The 19,255-nt window shown below is 42.5% G+C and overlaps 4 protein-coding genes across 8 annotated transcripts in view; 2 read left to right on the top strand and 2 right to left on the bottom strand.

The window, feature by feature from the left end:
* Positions 1-4,435, bottom strand: part of LOC135170742 (putative uncharacterized protein DDB_G0277255) — a 59,222-nt gene extending 54,787 nt beyond the window's left edge. For both annotated transcript variants that reach the window (XM_064136796.1, XM_064136797.1), the window contains exon 1: positions 2,368-4,435. In XM_064136796.1, coding sequence (XP_063992866.1) covers positions 2,368-3,868 — 1,501 coding nt within the window. In that variant the 5' untranslated portion in view covers positions 3,869-4,435. The remainder of the gene's footprint in view (positions 1-2,367) is intronic.
* A 1,076-nt stretch (positions 4,436-5,511) lies between these two features.
* Positions 5,512-8,540, bottom strand: LOC135171159 (uncharacterized). Its single transcript, XM_064137522.1, has 5 exons — positions 8,222-8,540; positions 7,174-7,496; positions 6,902-7,107; positions 6,546-6,829; positions 5,512-6,467 (listed from the first exon to the last, which is right to left on the bottom strand). Exons 2-5 carry the CDS (start codon positions 7,493-7,495, stop codon positions 6,338-6,340), a joined length of 942 nt encoding a protein of 313 aa, XP_063993592.1. The 5' UTR covers position 7,496; positions 8,222-8,540; the 3' UTR covers positions 5,512-6,337.
* Positions 8,541-9,511: 971 nt separating this feature from the next.
* LOC135171160 (uncharacterized) lies at positions 9,512-12,393 on the top strand. The gene is made up of 4 exons (XM_064137524.1): positions 9,512-9,857; positions 10,162-10,380; positions 10,444-10,668; positions 10,794-12,393. The coding sequence occupies exons 2-4, from the start codon at positions 10,165-10,167 to the stop codon at positions 10,914-10,916; spliced, it is 564 nt and encodes a 187-aa protein (XP_063993594.1). The 5' UTR covers positions 9,512-9,857; positions 10,162-10,164; the 3' UTR covers positions 10,917-12,393.
* A 299-nt stretch (positions 12,394-12,692) lies between these two features.
* On the top strand, positions 12,693-17,477 carry LOC135171157 (breast cancer anti-estrogen resistance protein 3 homolog). Of its 4 annotated transcripts, XM_064137519.1 has the most exons (7): positions 12,693-12,978; positions 13,077-13,183; positions 14,485-14,620; positions 14,858-15,097; positions 15,179-15,787; positions 15,914-16,748; positions 16,808-17,477. In XM_064137519.1, exons 3-7 carry the CDS (start codon positions 14,567-14,569, stop codon positions 17,137-17,139), a joined length of 2,070 nt encoding a protein of 689 aa, XP_063993589.1. In that variant the 5' UTR covers positions 12,693-12,978; positions 13,077-13,183; positions 14,485-14,566; the 3' UTR covers positions 17,140-17,477. The 4 variants fall into 4 exon arrangements, with proteins under 4 accessions (XP_063993589.1, XP_063993590.1, XP_063993588.1 ...); XM_064137520.1 differs by lacking the exon at positions 13,077-13,183 and having other exon boundaries at positions 12,693-12,905; XM_064137518.1 differs by lacking the exon at positions 13,077-13,183.
* The last annotated feature ends 1,778 nt before the right edge of the window (positions 17,478-19,255 follow it).

Genomic DNA, 19,255 nt, shown 5'->3' with positions numbered 1-19,255 from the left:
ATTCGTAACTGTTTTTCGGTCTGAGGGCATTGGCTCTCCATTGAGCTCTTTTTATTTCTTGGATTTGCATACGTGAACGTTATTAATTGTAACGTCAGAGCTTTTCAAATGCGGGGCCCGATCAACTTGCTATTTTCTATGCTAATTTGGGCCCAATGTACGGGCTCCGTGCCGGCGAAGAGAGCGTCGAAAGAAAGCCTTCTCTAATTTTAGTATAAAGAGATATTTGTGAATGTCTAGTAATTGTTAATTGCTACTAATTCGTCCCAAATTACTGGAGGGAGTGTACCGTCAGCCAGAAATGCGATATTTCACGCCCGCAGTGTAGCCTTTCCTTGATTTGTTTTTTTCCTACACAATTTTTTTTCACGTTCCCACCGAATCTTTTATGATACATTTTTTTTTCCAACCGAAGAAGGAGTATCAAACACGCGGAACGTTCTGTGGATATTATAAAGGAAGTTTCAAGGAGAGAGGTTTAGTTTGATGATCCGGCGTACCACGCGGAACGACGTTTAACTCAATAGTGAGTGAGAAAGATGGAAGGGATCTTTAATATCACAATTCAGCATCAACGATGAATGGTAGGCAATTGCATTTCACATTTCACCGGAGCCCGATTGATTCGCCTTCCTTTGCAATATCTTTTTCACTCGCTGCCGGACTAATCAATGGTATCCAAGGTGATACACCTAAGGGGCATGAAGTGAAGATATATTATTGCATGATCAAGGAAATTTTCTCGTTTAAATTGCTCGGCTAACGGGGGGAAGGTAGAATTAAGCGATCATTAATCGCTGTTTGAATATCGAATACTTTCATCTCATTGATTATTTGCTTTTATTGTTGATCTACAAAAAGTGAAAGAGAAATTTTCAGTGGAATCTTATTCCACGAAACACGATACCCTGTTGATCTAATCCTACTCAGCTGAAAATGATCCTACACATGGCATCTGCGGTTTGTTAGATGGAAAAGACAACTTTTCGATACATCATGTGTCTCACACGACAGGACAAATATGATGAATAAGATTAATTAAATAATAAGGATTATAAATGTATTCCGACGAGTTTGTATTCGGACGAATGGAGGGAGGGGGACAGCGAATGGATAGATGACACTCGGCTGGGTATATAATTTTTATATACCCGAGGTGTTAGTTATTTATCATGTTGCGCCGCTGCAGTGCGCAGATGCACCTTTGGAATGCCGTTTTCGTACCTGCTCGTTTGGTCTTGGAGAGGGAATGAGAATAGATATTAGTCTTCATCTGGGGGTAATGTTTGTTGATGTTAGTCATTTTGGGCTGAAGGAGATGACGATTATGTCGGAATGAAAGGAGAATCATTGGAAAAACTGTGAAAGATCCCCCGGCCAGCCAGAGTAAGATAAAAATTCGGAAAAAAAAGGATTTGATGGACGATTTTACATGGAAACTTTCGGCGCAACTGGCAACATCGGCGGTGCATCGCGATAATGGCAATAACAGCTGTTACGAAAGGGAGCAGACTTTGTAATAGAAAGCCCACCAACGTCGTTATCTTCGGGTTTCCTTTCATCTCAAGAATGGTAACAAGTACCTATCACCTTCGGATGTTGGTTTTATACCGACTCGTAAACTCGCGCTTAGTTATCACATGATCACGACCCGACGACAGGTGCACTTCCGCTCGTCGTGTGGCTCGTTTGTCCTTGCTCACTGTTTTCTTTAAATAAATACTCTTTGTATTCAAGTGCAGCATTGCTCGTTGACATCGTTACTTCACGTTTAATCATACCATTAACGATGCACAACGAAAAACAACTTGGGCATGAGCCATTTGACGATGTACATAAAAGTCATGATTGAGTTGGCTGAACTTTCACGATCGCCAATTATTAATTGGCACCAACTCTATATGGAGATTATGGGATCAGTGGGCCCTATGTACAACCAAAATCTACCCGGCAAACACGCTTACTTCACAATTCGACGATTAAGCAGAGGCAGCCGATTACGGAGATGCCATCGGCGTCGGCGATGTAGCCATGCGATACATCGAGTCACGACTTTCTTATTATAAAATAGGATTTCTTTGGAGATAACCAACCGTCAGCTGGACATTACGAGAGATGAAAAAGAAAATTGTTGAATTACTGTGGGAACGCGAGGCGAATAATTTTTCTCTCCCAAAGATCTTTGAGAAATCTTCGGAAGAATCATCGCAAGACAATTTTCATTTAAAATAACATTCCGAGTCTGAGTGAGCAATAATTTCGAAAAAAGTCAATCAACAAAATGAAGGATGTCATTGCTTTCGGCTGTCTGATGTTAAGTGTCAATTCCCTCGAACATTAATGAAAATAATCATCGTGTTATCTCACCAGAGGATGGTCGATCCGAGTATCTTGTGCAGTAAACCCAGGCTGGCCACAGCATTGGCTTTGATGTATCAGATCCAGAGGTAGTTGATGTACCATTTAACGCTCTTGTAGCCGAAGTCGTTGTCACTGACGATGGATTTGTTACATTTGCCGTTTCAGACCCTCTATCTGAACTCTCCGAGGAGGAGTCAAGGACGTCCTTGGTTAGATCAATGGGCCTCTGAACAACTTTCTTGGGACGTGATTTTTTTAACGATATGGGATCTGTTATTCTTCGTCCAAAATCAGCTTTCAATATATTGTCAATACTGAACTTCAAATTTCCTTGAATATTATCGTTATCGTTACTATTATTATTGTTGTTGTTGTTGTTGTTGTTGTTGTTGTTATTGTTATTATTATTATTATTATTATTATTACTGTTGCTATTGTTATTCTCGTTGTTATTGCTGTTGTTATTTCGATGTTGACTATTGTTGTTATTAATTTGAAGGCCATGGTTCGCGGGTGAGATATTATTTCTCATTATTGTGTCATCACGAATGGGTGATACCGGACTTGATGACTCTCTGATTGGTGAATTTTGAAGTAATTTACTGACAGATAATCTGTGCTGTATCTGCTGATTGTGTTTATGAGATTGTGGCTGATTGTAATGAGAGAGCTGATGATGATGATGATGATGATGGAGTAACGTTGTAGCTGGTACATGCTGTACTTGTGATGACTGATGAATGAGGGAATGAGTTGATGCGTGAAGATGAGCTGAATGAGCAAGTAGAGAAGTTTCACGGCAATTTTGATGAAAGCCTGTTGGTGGGCTAGTTGCTTGGAGACCATTGACTGTTGTACTTGATGGCGGTGACAAGGAGAGTCTAGTTGCTAGTGGAAGGCTTATCGGTGTTCTATGCAGTCTCTCCACACTTGGATAAGGTAATTCATGATTCAGGGATATCTTGGTAGCGGACGGATAATCACCGAGATCAGATTCACGTGTAAATCTTGTTAATAAGTGTTGTGAGTAGGATTGATGAGCTGTTTGGTACCTTGCTGCTATAATTCCCTCTTGAATAGTATCCGATCTGCCTGGTGATGAGGCAGTGGCACTTGATGATGCTGGTGATCGTATTGAGGATGCCGTAGGCGACGATGGGGGTAGCTGAGGGCTGCAATAGCTCGTTGGGCTCTGAGGAATATTGCAACTGCCTGAATCGTTGGAGGGCGATGGCGATGGTGAACGCGATGATGCAGGACCTAGTCTACGATCATCTTGGTACTCCAATCGTGACAATGGATTCTCCAGGTATCTTGTCGTCGCATAGTCCTGAGATTCAACAACAACCCCATCGGTACCAGGTGTCGGTTCACTACCGACGCTCAACACTTCGCTCGTTTCGCTCTCACAATCCGACAGATCACGTTCATCTTTCTTAGATTTTCTGATTCTCTGATCATGATTTCCCTCGGTACAAGATACCACACGATGATTCACGATCTCCATATCGTGATTATCATTGATTCGCACAGCAATACACCGCTCTCTTCATTTTTCACGCCACCTTACCGCCATTATTTATCACTTATCAACAATTTCCGTTGTTTTCTTTTACTTTGTACCTTTTCACTTAACGCTGAGTATTCCAACACTTAATGAGCAATTATATCAGTAATTATATCACAGTTACAAAGCATGTCCTTAAATTTTAATCATCAATCGACATCATTCATTTTTCAATTTCATCGCAATGTTTATTTAATCACTACTGAGTAATCTTGATGAGTCACATTGATTGATTCCATTCTTCCGTCCCTCTCCGTTAACACTTATCAGTCCCTATCGAATCACATTTTTTTGTTGGATCTTTTCCATCAGATAGCTGACAACCTGACCAACAACATTCCAATGAACCACTTCACATTTGTTATCAACTCACCACTCGATATTGTCTCAATGATTTTAATTGTTGATCACCTTATCAGGGTGCAATACACGTTAAAACCCGGCACTTGTGGTGGATAACAACGGATACACAGAACCCGGCACGTTCGTTGCTGGTTGTCTACTTCGTTGTCGCGACGCGTATGCTGCTAAGAGACGGTGAAGGGCTGGCCAGAGGGCGTAACGGGGTGGCAACCAACAACGCACCACCCACTTTATTCGCACCAGTCCTGGGCATCTGATAACTGATAGAGGCCCGACATCTGCTGGCTACGAGGCAAAGCCCTATCACTGGACCGCCTACTAAATCCATTCATCTCCTTTCTAACTACTCGTTTTTTTTCCCACCCTCTCTTTCTCGGAGGATCGGTGTACACGATGGACTGGTAAGCCTAAGACCTATTTATAGACAGAGAGATGGCTTTCGAATACGCCACTTCTGTTTGAATTAAGTGAGAAAAACCAATAACTCCTGTTGGCACTCAATACTTGCCCCTTGTCAAGGGTGGGGGCAGGAGGGGATAGGACATGTATTCGAGGGCTCACTGTCCCTTTCAATTTGTTGCATAGTGATCGTATTTTTTTTACCGCTCAGCAGGGACATTGTATTGGCTAGATTTTATTCAGTATAATTTTCCATACTATTTTTCAAACTGGTGCCCTGATGGGGGTGGCATAATTTATTGTAAAATCCATAGCGAGAAGCTTTATTCAAAAGTTATTTCATGATCTGTCAATGGAAATATAGAAGCTTGATTATAACAGAAGCAGCCCTCCGAGGGTCGTTTCATTACTATTGAATTGGGGGAGGAGAATTCGTCTGTCTGACGGAATATTTATCTCGACTGCTTTTTTTCGTACGACATTGAATGACACGTTGAGCAAAGTACTCATCAAGATAGATCATGAGAAGAATAGACAATTTCCCAAATGAGCGGCCTTTCCCTGACCTTCAGATAATAAGGACAATTCCTAGAAATTATGGGCGGGGATGACGGCCCCCTACTGGCAGTCGAATGAGTAATTGTTGAAAGATAAATTCTTCCGTCGGCAATATAGACATCTGTAAGAGATTCTAAAGGGTAGAATAACAATAAATAGTAGATAGCAAACGATGGAAAAATTAGTGGAGAAATGGAGGAACGAAAAATTCGCTCTTATGATTTGATAAAGGTCTTTCTAAATGATGAAAAATCATGGGAGAATCATAACCGGACGGGTGGATTTTTATTTCGCTACATTAACTTCACATGAACATCGGTTATACATAATTGTGATCGGAATCACGCACATAACGTAGCTCATTCGAAATACACACAATGACTGATCCCTAACTTCACAGTATGTTGAATAATTCGAATAGACGCTGATCAATTGGTTCTCCTAAATTCGGGTAAATGAGTGTCATGCTCTTATAACATATCACATTTCCACGAAAGCAAAACACGGCATTTTCAACGGAGCACGGCCTAACGATCTACAGTAGAACCTCTTTATAATATACCCTCGACGCAGCAATTATCTTATACGAAGATTCTACTGCACTTGCATTCACTCGTTTGGAATGACATTTAAGACTAGATGAGCCCCTGAAAAATAGTCACTTTCCGATTGAACATAATTTACAATCTAGCAACAATTTGACAGAGCTGTGTTATTGGACCCTGCGAAATGTTTCATAGATCACTAGATTGCTTAAATATTCTCATGTTTCATCAACTGTAATTGTAACCACAGTTCTAACATTGACGAAACTAAAAGTATTTCCAAATATACACATATTTCGACACTGGGCCAGCCGGTGTCGTACATATACACTATTATTTTATTAGGATTTGTCTTTTAAGAACATATTTGGCAGACTTGTATGTGGGAAGGCGGGCTAAAATGACAGTGAGACATAGACGTATAACGTACTCTAATTTTACCCCGCTATTCCCTATGTGTGAAGACATCACCTCAATGCCTAGTGCTCTCAACTGAATTTTTTCAATTTACTCGGTTTTTGTTGTCTCTGGTGATTGACGTTATTTACATCAAACTGCAGAATGCTACACCGTCCTCGAAGGCCGATTGAATGACTGTCGTTTCCATGCAGAATGCCCCGTCCTCGCACATGGTCGCAAGTCTTTGCTGGTGGGCGCGGCTCTCACTTGATGATCTGGGGGTGATAAAGGGGTAATCCAATTTATCATCCCTTCGTAATTCGAAATATTTAGTGGTAAAAACAACATCTCACCGGCGACGCATAGCTCGTAATCTCTGCTGCTTGACGTGTTTTCGGAAGATCATGTTGGGATTCGTCCCATTGACCGCTTCCCGGACAATGTCAGTCTGAGACTGATAAACATTATGGCCATTACTGTTCAAAGCTGCAAACCGCGACGAGTGTTCCCGGCCTTCCGGGGGATTTTCCACGGAATCCCAGCTGGTGATGGACCACGGCGGTGGAGGCGTATGTGATCGCGAAAGTGTTGCATATTTGTGGCATAAATAGTCTTCATAGGAAGGTGGAAGTCCAGTCTGTAAGCGAGAACCAAAAAAAAATTCCCCAGAAAGATTCTAAGTAGACTAGTTCTCTATGTTTTTTCTTACCTGCCAAGACTTGGCGACTGCCACGTCATATGTGGGTGGAGGTGATGTCATCGAGGGAATCGCGTATATTCGTTGGCAATTGCGAGAGGGTACATCGGGCAGAACACCGTAGGTTGCAGTTCCATTCACAGTATTTTCGGGAACCATTGGAGAAGTGGCATAAGCAACCACCTGCACCTGATCCCTGCTGGTGTAATCATCAGAATCTAGAAAGGACAACTATTGAATGGCCGCATCCAATGAGCATTATCACGATTAATAATGTTATCTACCGATGTAAACGTAATGAGATTCAGAACGTTCAGCGCTTCTACTTCTCCTCGAGGGATTCGGCCTCTTCTTCTGTTCGCCATTATTTTTCGGAAGTCTCGTTTGCTGGGGAACGGAACCGCTGCTACCTGTATCGGAGGTCCTCGTTTTGCTTCTGTTATGTCGCCCTTTTGTTTTCTCAATTTTTCGCGAAGACCGTCCGTCCACAGCATTACCGTTCATCGATTTAGACTTGTCCAACGATAAATTCGATAACTCATTTCTCGAATCCGATGATTTCAGGGGCACACTACAGCCGCACGTCGGTGGGTATTTGTTAGGCATTCTGCAATAATTGTCAAGCTATATAGTAATCCTCCGAGAAATCATCAGGAAATTCTCTTCCCTACAGTTGCTGCCCTATCTCCTCCAAAAATTGGCCTGCGCCCAAAATGATCATTCGAATTGCCACTTGACCCGCTACCCCAAGTTGACAAGGTTCGCGTTCATCGGTTAATCACAACCACGTGATAATTCACAATGCAGTTTATTGATTCCAAAGATGCTCTACTCGCTCATTATTATTTACGTCTCTTTTTTGTTCGGTATCAGAAGCGTTGTAATTTCTGGATGCATACACCACAAATAGCATGCATATAGAGTACGCATGTGCCATCATGTAATAGCTGGGGGATGAATTAATCTAGGAGGTACTACTACCTTTAACTTCGTTGCCAGCTATTCGCGATTTCCATGCAATGCCAGTGGAAAAATAATACTCTTCAAGGCAGGAGCTTTCTATGAAAGACATTGGGGCCAAAAAAAAAGACTAGAAAGGGCGGTAAAAGTGACACGATCTAACGAATAGAAGCAATAATTCAAACAAAATTCCTCTCATGTAAATGTTTATGTGAAAAAACGTCAATGATCGGACAAAAACCCGGAGCAGCTCCGCATAGTCGATAAATGATAAATAAAAATACTGTCGTACTAACAGAGTCGCTCGATTGAAATCCTAATTCGACACACAGGAAGTAGGACATCACGAGGATTTAAAATCAGGACTCTTACCTTGGGAGATAACTGTGTATTTTTTTAAATTTTGCAACACGAAATGAAATAAGCAGCCGTAAACTGATTAATATGATTCTTTATTCAGTCATGATGAGTTTTTAATAATTTTACATTTAATGTGAATGTTGTCATTCGTTGGAAGGCTGAACTAGGACTGAGCCTTATACACGTGAGCGCGAGACTCGCTAGAATTGGGTTGCGAGCGGGTGGGCGAGCTTAACTTGGTGTCGCGGAACAGAATGAAGAGAGTCACAGTATTGGTTTGTCCGTATTGGAGTGTTGAATACATGGAAAGAGAGTCAGACCGTCTCCATCCTTTCGCATCGATTTACTGATAGTGGCGCGCGCGTCGCTACTCGCGGCCCTCTTATTTCCACCCCTTGGCCCTTCGCGTCGCCTTCCGCCAACGGTAACACTCGATCTCTTAGCGTCTTAGACAGTGATACTGTTCCGGTAGGGTCAGGCCACTCTCATGTTTATGATTTCCGGTGTTCGATAGCCTCAGATGAGCCCGGGAACCCGCCTTTTTCACGCTGCGTCTTCGCTATTAAATTTTGAAAAGTATCTTTCGATGATTTTTCTCAAGATTTCTCAAGAATCTTCGACAGACAAAAATTCTCACCTTTGTCTGAATGATCCCTTTCAGCCCCCCGCCCTTCTCTAATAGGATTAGGATTCTATTTTGCTGGGGAGCGGCAGGATGACATAAAGGAGAGGTCATTCAAGAGCGGGTCGCATCTCTATGGCATAATCTAGCTAAATGAGCTCTCAGTTGCATTCAAAAAACGCGACTGCGACTCAACATATACATTTCAATGTGACCTAGAAGCCGGAGGATTCATGACCCACCCCAGGCATTTTTCATTGCTCTACTTTTTTTTTTTTATTTCGAAAAATATTCGAGAGCACAGGCGGAGGCATTGTCTATACCCAGATTGGTTCTAAGCTTCTTTTATTGACTAATGAAAGGGGGTGGCGTTGAGAATTGATTACCATTTATGAATTATTCATCGGGAATTTTATGGCCCCGATTTGAGGTCAACCCACATTTCGCGACGTTCTGATTAGGTCATTGTGGTGGAGGTCCATTCCTATATTTTCCTCTGTGTGGTGGTACAATTATATAATTTGTCAATTAGAGGAGCTGAGGACTGTCGTTTGGGCCGTCGGCCCCAAAAATTGTCATTCGCTCCTATTACCAACCTCATTCCATTCGCAATCAGTACTCCCACCCCTCCCAGCTATAAAAAAAATCACGTGCACGCGAATGTAAAAAAAGTCCTCCACAAAAAATCAAATCGCATGTATTTCGACGCGTGTTTCCCCTGCGATTTTTTATTCTCTGGGCTCCGCTCGCACGTGTATATTATGCGCCAAGGGGCGTAACTCCACCTCCAATTTCAGTAATTAGTTTTGCTGATGATGGCTGGCCAACAACAGCGCAAACTACTGGGACTGGAAAAAAATTATTTCACGCGTCGATATCGGCACTGTTATCAGAAGCTACCGCTGTGCGGAGCTCCGCGCGTTGAACATGGCCGATATGCTGTGATACAGTGTGTATGTGTTGGGGCGTCTAAATTTGAAGTGGTGACTCGGGGAGAATCATTGGTAAACGTACTGTTGGACTGTGGTAAGTACATTGGCTCTGATTTTTCGGTAATAAGTGGCTCGAGAATAATTCTTCGGTCACTTAATTAGTGGCTCATGCGTCTCTTATGAGCGGGGATATCCCAATGAGTCGAGTTTATCGCGGCCGATCAATACCGCGAGGGGTGGTATGTTTTGACGGGATTGTCAAGCTCAGGCACGTTTGTATCCTCCGGAGATTCTTGTGAATTCGCTCAGTGAAAAAAAAAAAATGAGAGAGAATGCAGTGCCGGATAAAAATTGTTATCGTAAACTTGAAATTTGAATGAATTTCTCATTTTGCACAGATCATGGCGCCGTTCAAGTTTCATTTTTCAAAAATGTCAAAATCTCGGAGTAAGGACAGTAGGAACAGCACCGAGAGCGAGGAGCCCACGTGTCCTAGCCAGACGACTTCGCGAAGTACACCTGATACCCCGGCGATTGAAAATATCGGAGGTATCCCTGAGGATGCGGACCCCTGTCGCAGTTCACCTCCACCATCGTACGAATATGTTCTCGAAGAGGTGAGGGTCGCTTGTCTGGATGCGTAGATAACTTTTCCACTTATTTATCTACTTCGTCTCTAGACACGAATGGGTCAGACCGCGAGTGCTGAGGCAGAGCAGGTGGAGTCCGCAAGTGATACAGAAGCGGATCGGGGAGACGCGCTGAGAGGTGCTAATATTCAAAATATCATGGAAATCTCTCACCCGGAAATGCACAAGTCGAGCAAGGAATTATACAGGGCTGTTGCTAAACAATGGGGAATAACTTGTAAAATGAGTGATCATTGCCGGTGCTTCGACTGCCAGGTGAGTATCTAATGGCATTTATTATGCACTAGGAGAGAAAATTTCCGCGAAAATCAACTCGAAATCGCCTTTGCCAGTAAACTAGATTTGTTGGCTAATATTAATTGGCTTTTTATTCCACCCAGAGCCATTACTTTGACTGTGAATACGAGAAAGATGAGCAAGCAAAGACTGATGGTGGCTTGAGTGCTGGCACCCCGATGTTTCTCGCTGAAGTGATGCACGGAACCGCCTGTGTGCTACTGTAAATACGAATTACTTGGCTTTAACGGATATTGGCGGGGGATATTTTGAAAAATCTGAATAGTTTTCCACAATTACTCAATGTATGAAAGTACAAGGGTCGTTGACATTTACAGAGAACCCTTTAACATCCTTATAATTACTCGAATATACACCGTAGGTGGTACTATTTTTTCACCTTGACACAGTAATAATTGTCGATAAATTTACACAATTTTTTTTCCTCGTTGAACTGAGAAATTTACCACCGAAGACGCAGAATGTCTAACATCCCAATTTTGAACTATTTTTGAGTGCCTCTTGATGGACGAGGAGGAGAGAGGGACAAATACTCATTTGAAATTAAAAAAATCAAAACTAATGGAGGATTTTTTATACCTAATACTCGTAAAGACTATTCAGTGTTGCCTGTATCCACAAAATACGTCACAGCACAAAATACTGTAGTAGTTGGGCAGATTATTCCAGGGCCTGTACGCTGAGGGAAAAAATGTCCGAAAATTAGAACTTCTATGATTGATACACCAATACCAAGTCATCAATCATAAAATTTCTATTTGCTATTTTTTTCTCAATGTATCAGGCGAAGACTAGTTTTGAATTTGTACCGACTGAATCAATTATCTTCACAGCCGATTTTTTTACGTGAAACTTTATACTGATTGAATGAAGGTATTATTCAAAGTTATAAACTGATAGCGATAATTTATTATTAGAACGACTCTTCGCTGACAGAAAATATCCACATTATTTGCAGAATTTACTCCTTTGATCGTTGAATTCCGATCGATAAATGTCTATAATAAAATTGAATGTATTATTTATCGCAAGAGGATATTAATTCCCATAAGTAGACGTACTTATGTTGTGCAAATGGTATTTTATGCTCAGCCCAATTCCCGTACAAGACACCAAAGGATCTAATTTGGATTTGAAGGGTTTTTTTAAACCCTTGTCTCTTGTACGGGCCTGAACTGTAGATCTAAAGATATTGACTCAATTTTCCACCCTAATTGTCAATAGACTTCTGAAGGGTTTGAAGAAAAGAGCGCGAAATAAAAATGTGATAATTCATAAATAGTGATACCAAGATGACGAAAGTAGCCATTGATTTGTTTTACTGGTGTTGATACCACTATTGATGACAGGTGCAACGTGGATTGTGGAGACACGAGGAATTGTTAGACTGATGTAGATAGGGATATCGTAATTTTTCCATGCAACCAGAGGCTCCTATTCTTGGAAGTGATCAAATCCCATTTGTGATTACGTAATTGTAAAAATATTGTGTATTATAGTGTTCAATAATGAAAATTCTCGATGAAGTGTGAATAGGTGGGTCATTCAATGGGATCCACTCAGGAATGGCCCGTCAATACGACCCGGCCTCACCAGGAAAGTTTCAAAAATTGAATGTCTGTATTTTATGTCAATAAAAATAATTCCTGTTTTTGCTGGAAGTTCAGCTACTAGGAGAATAAATCAGAGTGAACTCTTGTATATCCTCATTCCTTCCATCTGTCCCTCGAAAGAAATCGGCGCCTTCTGACTACTCGCTAAATTCCCAGTAGACGACGAGTGTGATGACGTGAGGATATAAAATTAATGTGATTGAATCCGGCGATGCAGTCTCCAGTGACATCATAGCCTGCAGGCGAGTATGTGTGGATGGGAATTAAGTATTCTTCTCTTCACACTACTTAACTGCAATCTTTTTCCTCTCTTCAATCGTGTACTCAGTTCCTCCCTCCCTCGACTTATCGCAGCGGTCTCTCGAGTCTGCCTCTCACTCACCAGTCGCACCGATCTCTCATTTTAACTTGTGCATTCCAAATGGTCCGTTTTGTCGAGGCCTCGCTACCACTTGTTTCCAGTTAGCACGGCACTGCTATTATGTTACAATCGGTGTGTTGCTTCGCAAAGTTGTGCAACGTTAACGGAAGAGCCGGAAAAGTTGAAAAATCCTGACGATTATGAAGAAATGCGAGTGCGAGGTATTTTCCACTGGTGATGTGCTACTAAAATGGGAAGGATAGCCAGCAAATTGAGGAAATCGTTCAAGGCGAAGTTAGTGTGTCGTAAAATAAGTTTTTGTAAATAATTAACGATAGGCGAATTTTTTTCATCAAAAAACAACTAATTTGCGAACTCAATCGTGTCCGTAGCGATCGAGGCCACTATCATGGGCAATTCATCAGTTGAAAACAACACGTGACACGATATTTAAAATACGAGAATGTCCCAGCAGCCGGCTGAATGTCAACCGCCTCCGGTGAATGGAATTTTTATCTTGCTGATGGTACAGCCAAGAATTTGAAGATAGCACGTGGAAGGACCCGAAGAGGGTATCTCGTACTCGGTTATCTTGTGTAAACTGATTTTATCGGTGTGGGCCGGGAATTTCCTCCGCACTACCACAACTGCATTTTGAATAACGACTGTTTGAAGTTCGTCACGCGTTAAAAAATAATCAGGGAACGCTAAAATTACACGTTGTTAACGGATTGTGGGCTAGATTATGCAATAGCTCGCGCGAGTGTTTTGCTTATTCAAGTCGTACCAATGTTAATCATGGATTGCCGAATAAAGTACGAACTAGCCCGGGCTGATAAAATTTACCTGAAGAAATCGTAGAGTTTTCATGGGAAATCGTACGGTTTTCCTTCCTTCCGACTCAACCTTTTTACGATTTATTTCTACCCATTTTTATTGAATTTTTTTCTCCTCAGAACTCGCTACAGCCCATGAATGAACCTTCGAGAGTCTCTCACACACCAGCTCGTGGGCCCCATATCCCCTTTTCCACCCCTCAAACCACCCCAATTCCCCGCATTCATCGAATGCTACATTGTACGCAAGCGCGACTCCTCTCTTACCACGACTCGACTAGCACCGTTGCGTTTCATGATCAATAATTCCCATTCGATGCTTCCCCGACCATGTATTGTTACTGTGCTCTCCATTGTTCAACCTCAGACATAAAAATCGACGGAAAAATAAACCTCCACGGATAGTTAATCATCTAGTTCATTGTCGAATTCATTATCCAGCGATCGGCTATATCGGCCAGATTTATGGAAACGCGATAGACAGCCGTCGCGTTGCCAACGGATACGCAAACATTGGCAGTGAGGGGGGAGGGAAGGGGGGGAGCATCGCATGCACCCCTGCCGTACAATTGAGAAAAAATTATATTGGAAAAAATAAATAAAATAAATCATTGAGTTGGAAAAAATCAGGAGTCATGCGAAATTCCAAACGACCGATTCCCGCGATCTTCGGCATAACTTGTTCGTATTTTAAGACCTCGCTGGGGGAAATAAAAATCTCAGGGTTCCCCTTCTCTTCGCTACGGCCATGTGCCGATAGGGCCGACTCATAGGTTCAGTATAGGGTCTGCGCGCTCGTCGAATGCCTCCACCGAGGCCTATATTTACGCGTGGTATTTCACGATGATGTCATGACGTTTGGAAGGCACTAGTGATTGTGATTAATTTTAAAGGCATAATATGGATTAATGTTACATACGAATTTCGCGATTATGCGTTGAGTGGAATTGGTTGGCGTTCGCAGATACATCGCCCCGGTGGAATGGGAAGACGGGGACACCGGAGATAAGGGCGATGTCGATTATGCTGAATGCACAGATCGGCGAATGGAGTTGCAGACTGTGAATCGCGACGAAAATAGCAGGGTCAATGCATCAATGGTGAGTACGAGTCTGTAGAGTTATTTATCAGATGTCTGGGTGCGAGATTTCATGGTTCCGAGGTTGGGGTAGACGGAGATTCGCCGGCAACACCCTCTTCTCAAGTGCTGTTTGACAATCCATTTTGTTTAAAAAAAATTCGTCAATGCTTTTCCGTTGCGTTTTTTCCTGGAGATGAATTCACGGCGAGATATGCGTCCAATGGTCTTCAACCATGAATAAACTATGGCGTTACAGGAACCATCCGAGGAAGCAACTCGTAAACTACTCGAGCGTGAACTCCGATTGCTGGATCCACGCGACCTCCGTTCTCATGCATGGTATCACGGGAGTACATTGAGACACGGGAGAAAGGGGGCTGAAGCTGAGGTGCCAAATGATGGTGATTTCCTGGTGCGAGACTGTGCCTCGCAACCCGGGAATTACGTTTTGACGGTGCGATGGAAGGGCCAACCGCTACACTTTGTCATCAATAAGGTGTGCACCTTTGGAAAAATATTCCAGGACCAGATGAGAAAATGTTTGAAAATTAATGACAATAATTCTGTCCCTCACTAGGTCGTCCTTCAACCGGACACCGTCTATGAGAGGGCCCAATTCCAATTCGAGGACGATGCATTTGACACAGTCGCCGACCTGATAACTTTCTACGTCGGCAGTGGTCGACCAATCAGTCAAGCGAGCGGTGCTCGTATAATCAGTCCCAAGCCCAGATCAATTCCAATCACCTGCCTAGCATCCACCACTAGTCTAAGCAACACAAGTCCGTCAGCTGCTTCCCTCTCAACCTGCTCGCCCCCGCGCCTTCCGCGTAAACAACAACGAAGTCAATCCCTCATACCTCAGCAGCAGTTCAATCCGGAGAATGATCAACACCAATTTCGATCGCCACCAAATCATCTGGTGCAATCGAGCACACTACCTCGAGCTCCTCCGGCGCAGAATCAGTTGTCGTCCGGCTCCTTCTCCCTCGGACGCCAAAAGATCACTCGGGTAATATCTGATCCAGCGCTTCAGCACCAAATGCAGAATAGTCTTAATCATCAGTCATCAGCGGCACCACCGAAACCCCCTCGCGTACCATACATACCAAATCAACAAGCGCACTCTCATCTACATCATCATCCGCACCATCATCATCCCCATTACCATGCGCATCATCATCAGGTGAGATCACGAGCAGTAAAGCAACGATTCAAAGACAATTCAAATGCCCTAAAAAAATTCTAAAATTATTTCTTTACCACCAAATACCAAATAATATCGAGAAGAAAATTTTTGAAATATTTCCAGGCATATCCAGCATCCGGCAGTGACAGCGGTAACGGGTCCGGAGACAGTGAGTTCGAAGGAAACAATTCTGGGGGAACAAATCCCCCGATTCCAATAAAAGGCGTCATAATTCGAAGTCACTACGGATTACCGAGTAACGGGCAAAACGGCAGCGGCAGCGACTATGAGTTATCGGCTGAAGAGCAACTGGTGGTAGCAGCACCATCTTTCGAAATACTGAGCCTCCTAGATATGGAAGGTTTCTCCACTCTCCTACTCCCCGCCAACGATCATCGACCGCTGGACCCAACAGCCCTGAGAGGAGTCTCCGGGATGCTGCACGACTCAGCCCCTCGAATCTTAGCCTCTCACTTGACGCGCCTCGACCTCGAGTTGATCCTCCAGCCAGGGATGGGCAACAGATTCGGCCTGAGTGGTTTGGAGCTTGCGACTCTTCCACATGGCAGACAGGCTCGTCTGGACCTCATCGAGAGATCTGAGTGCATAAAACTACTGGTGGCTGTGACGATCCTCGCTGGGACAACTGCCATCGAGAGGGCAACCACAATAAGCAAATGGATTAAAGTCGCTATCGACACGAAGACAGCCCTCGGCAACCTTTACGGCTTCTGCGGAGTTATGCTAGGCCTATGTCTACCGCAAATTCAGAGGCTAGCTTATACGTGGCATCTTCTGAGGCAGAAGCACACAGACGAGGCATTCAATTTCGAAGCCAAACTGAGACCTACGCTGAGGGCTATGAATGAGTGCACTAATCCACAGGCGCCTAATACAACCCTACCACATTTGCTTCCTGTTGCACTGCTTGGAGAAAGGGGCCTCGATGATGTCTTAGGTGAGTCATTGTTATTCATACTGCAGTGTGTTGTTCTGATTAATGCCATTGTCTTTCAGGAACAGTAGCAACATCAGGCCTTGTCGCTGCGATTCTATCGTCATGGGAGAATTCAGCCCCCGATTGTGGCCTATCAATAGTCTGGGCGCATCTCGAAGCCGCCCGAAAATTAACCGAAAGTTTACCCCTTTTTCGGAGAAATGCTGAAATCGCTCTCGAGGGCTCGAGGAGTGATGAGCTTTTACTAGACGCATTTCGTACTGAATTTCATATTAAATTTTTGTGGGGTAGTCGGGGCGCTTCTGTCGCACCCGAAGAGAGACACCTCAAGTTCACTCAAGTACTTGATGCCATGTTCGAAAAGTGTACGACTAGTGAAGCTGCTGCGTAAGTTGTAGTACGGAAAAATGATTTGTGAAGGAGTACTCGGATATAGAAATGTACGAGGGTAATTGAAATCAAACTATACGCGTAATAGAGAAATTGAGTCATTAACATTATGTATTATATCACTAGTGTAGAAAAAGTAACGACGTATCGAGAGAGACAATATTATATCAACGGATCCAAAGAATCTCAATCATCATGGGGTTGAAATTTTGGCTGTACTACTTAAGTACTTATTATGTACTTAAATCACTGTATATTCTATTAACCACATGTATACATGTTGTTCATAATTGTTTACCATAAACAGGGAATATTATAATAAAAGGAACAGAAAATATAGCTGTGGTAATTTCCTCCGTTAACCACTCGTTAGAAATATTTTTTAAAGAATTTAATGTACCTTCCCCTGGAGTGGCGGTGGGGGAGGGGTTAGCCTATTATATCTTTAATTGATCAGCTGATCAATCAGAAACTGAACGGTGAAAATTAAGTCTTTACAGAGGCAAAGCTCCCTACGTGGTTACAGTCAATGCGGTACTACTTGATTACTGCTACATCTCTCCAACGAGCGCAAATCCGTTGTACGTTGAATATTAATATGACCTAGATGGCAAGTGAATTAATCTATTTGAATAGGTAAACGATGAAACACCGACTTTCCATAAAATCGATGGCTGAAGTGAATATTCTGTCTTCCAGACGGGGCTCACTCCCAGCGCAATCACTGCCCCTAAACTTTATGCTTTTCTATGGAATTCTGAGACATTATGTTGATCATATTTTCATTCAAGGACACGAGCCAGAGACAGGTTTGCTAAAAGTTGGTATGAGTAGGTACGTACGAGGCTCCATCAAATTAATTCCATTGATGACCATGCTAAATACCTATCGGATTCAATGCCCATGTGTTAACAAGACATTCGGGCAATAACGGGGCTATTTCGATGTGGTTTGAAGCACAGCTTTACTGGTTTCCACCTAATATCACGATGTATCATCATGTATTGATTGGAAGCTAGGCTACAGGTGGCTTTCTTGGGCATGCGCTCCTCAAGTACACACCACAGAGATATGAATAATCTCTCGGTCTCTTGTTACAATCACCACCACATCGAGAGCTATATTCATCTCGAAAAGAGTATTAATAACCAATAGAAGTTGCATTTGCGTAGGAGGACAATGAAATGAAAAATAAAACAAATAATCATATTCTACCGGGTACAACGATAGATACGAAGCTATTAATCTACGACACAATGAGCTTTTCTGTTTTCATACTTTTTATTCCTTCGACGATACAGTGATAATGCTCCAGAGTGGGGGTATACCCGATTCTTTTGTTGAACCTTCATCTCGTTTCTATTTATACTTTATATTCCGCTTGCTTATAACTGATATAAGGCCTGAGCATGAATACCTAGGACGAGAGTCTGCTCTTATCGAAAGAACCGAACGTAATATTGGAATTTATCGTCAATGAAATAAAAAAAAAACTACCATTACCGGATATAGCAGATGGGCTACGGTTCGCTTGGAAAAAATTCAGTGACGAATTTTCGGAAAAATCATACTAGATTTCTAATTTTTTGGTCCAGTAAATTATACCGTTGTAATGGATAAAGCCAACACAACATGACAATTGAGTGCGTCAACGCAAGCCTGGACCATCGAGCGTGTGATAATCCAATGAAGCATTGTCACAATGTGCAGACATATTATGGAAGTTGATCGATTTTATGGTCTCAACAATATTATATTGTTTCAACGGTGATTTTCATATAGAATCCCGGGCTGTCACGCTGATGAGGTTTAGTTGCAAGGCTTAGGGTGAAAACCTTCGGAACATTATGCTCCATTCAAGCATTTAATAATTCGGAAAAATTGATATTTACAGCTTCCTTCGGTGGAAGATGAAAAAATGACCAACAATTCATCCAGGAAGATGATCAATCTCCTAATGTTCCCCGATCCTAACTCATAACAGATCCCATTATGCCAACAATAGCCGGCAATTGTCGAATCCATCCAACAATTCGATATTTAATTGTAAATTGATAAATCGTCTTACTGTAATTATTCCTCCATGATTCAACGTTTCTCAACGATTACCATTATTT

This window comes from Diachasmimorpha longicaudata, chromosome 18 (genome assembly GCF_034640455.1).
Source record: "Diachasmimorpha longicaudata isolate KC_UGA_2023 chromosome 18, iyDiaLong2, whole genome shotgun sequence".
Taxonomy (NCBI): Eukaryota; Metazoa; Arthropoda; class Insecta; order Hymenoptera; family Braconidae; genus Diachasmimorpha; species Diachasmimorpha longicaudata.
The sequence above is the reverse complement of the archived record's forward strand: the minus strand, read 5'-3'. Positions and strand labels throughout refer to the sequence as shown.

Coding starts and splice junctions, on each gene's coding strand:
- LOC135171159 (XM_064137522.1), bottom strand. CDS start 7,495: ATGCCTAACAAATACCCACCGACGTGCGGCTGTAGTGTGCCCCTGAAA. Junction 7,108..7,173: donor ATCTCATTACGTTTACATCG/GTAGATAACATT, acceptor TGTCCTTTCTAG/ATTCTGATGATTACACCAGC. Junction 6,468..6,545: donor TTACGAGCTATGCGTCGCCG/GTGAGATGTTGT, acceptor TATCACCCCCAG/ATCATCAAGTGAGAGCCGCG.
- LOC135171160 (XM_064137524.1), top strand. CDS start 10,165: ATGGCGCCGTTCAAGTTTCATTTTTCAAAAATGTCAAAATCTCGGAGT. Junction 10,381..10,443: donor ACGAATATGTTCTCGAAGAG/GTGAGGGTCGCT, acceptor CTTCGTCTCTAG/ACACGAATGGGTCAGACCGC. Junction 10,669..10,793: donor GCCGGTGCTTCGACTGCCAG/GTGAGTATCTAA, acceptor TATTCCACCCAG/AGCCATTACTTTGACTGTGA.
- LOC135171157 (XM_064137518.1), top strand. CDS start 12,935: ATGGGAAGGATAGCCAGCAAATTGAGGAAATCGTTCAAGGCGAA. Junction 15,098..15,178: donor TACACTTTGTCATCAATAAG/GTGTGCACCTTT, acceptor GTCCCTCACTAG/GTCGTCCTTCAACCGGACAC. Junction 16,749..16,807: donor GGGCCTCGATGATGTCTTAG/GTGAGTCATTGT, acceptor ATTGTCTTTCAG/GAACAGTAGCAACATCAGGC.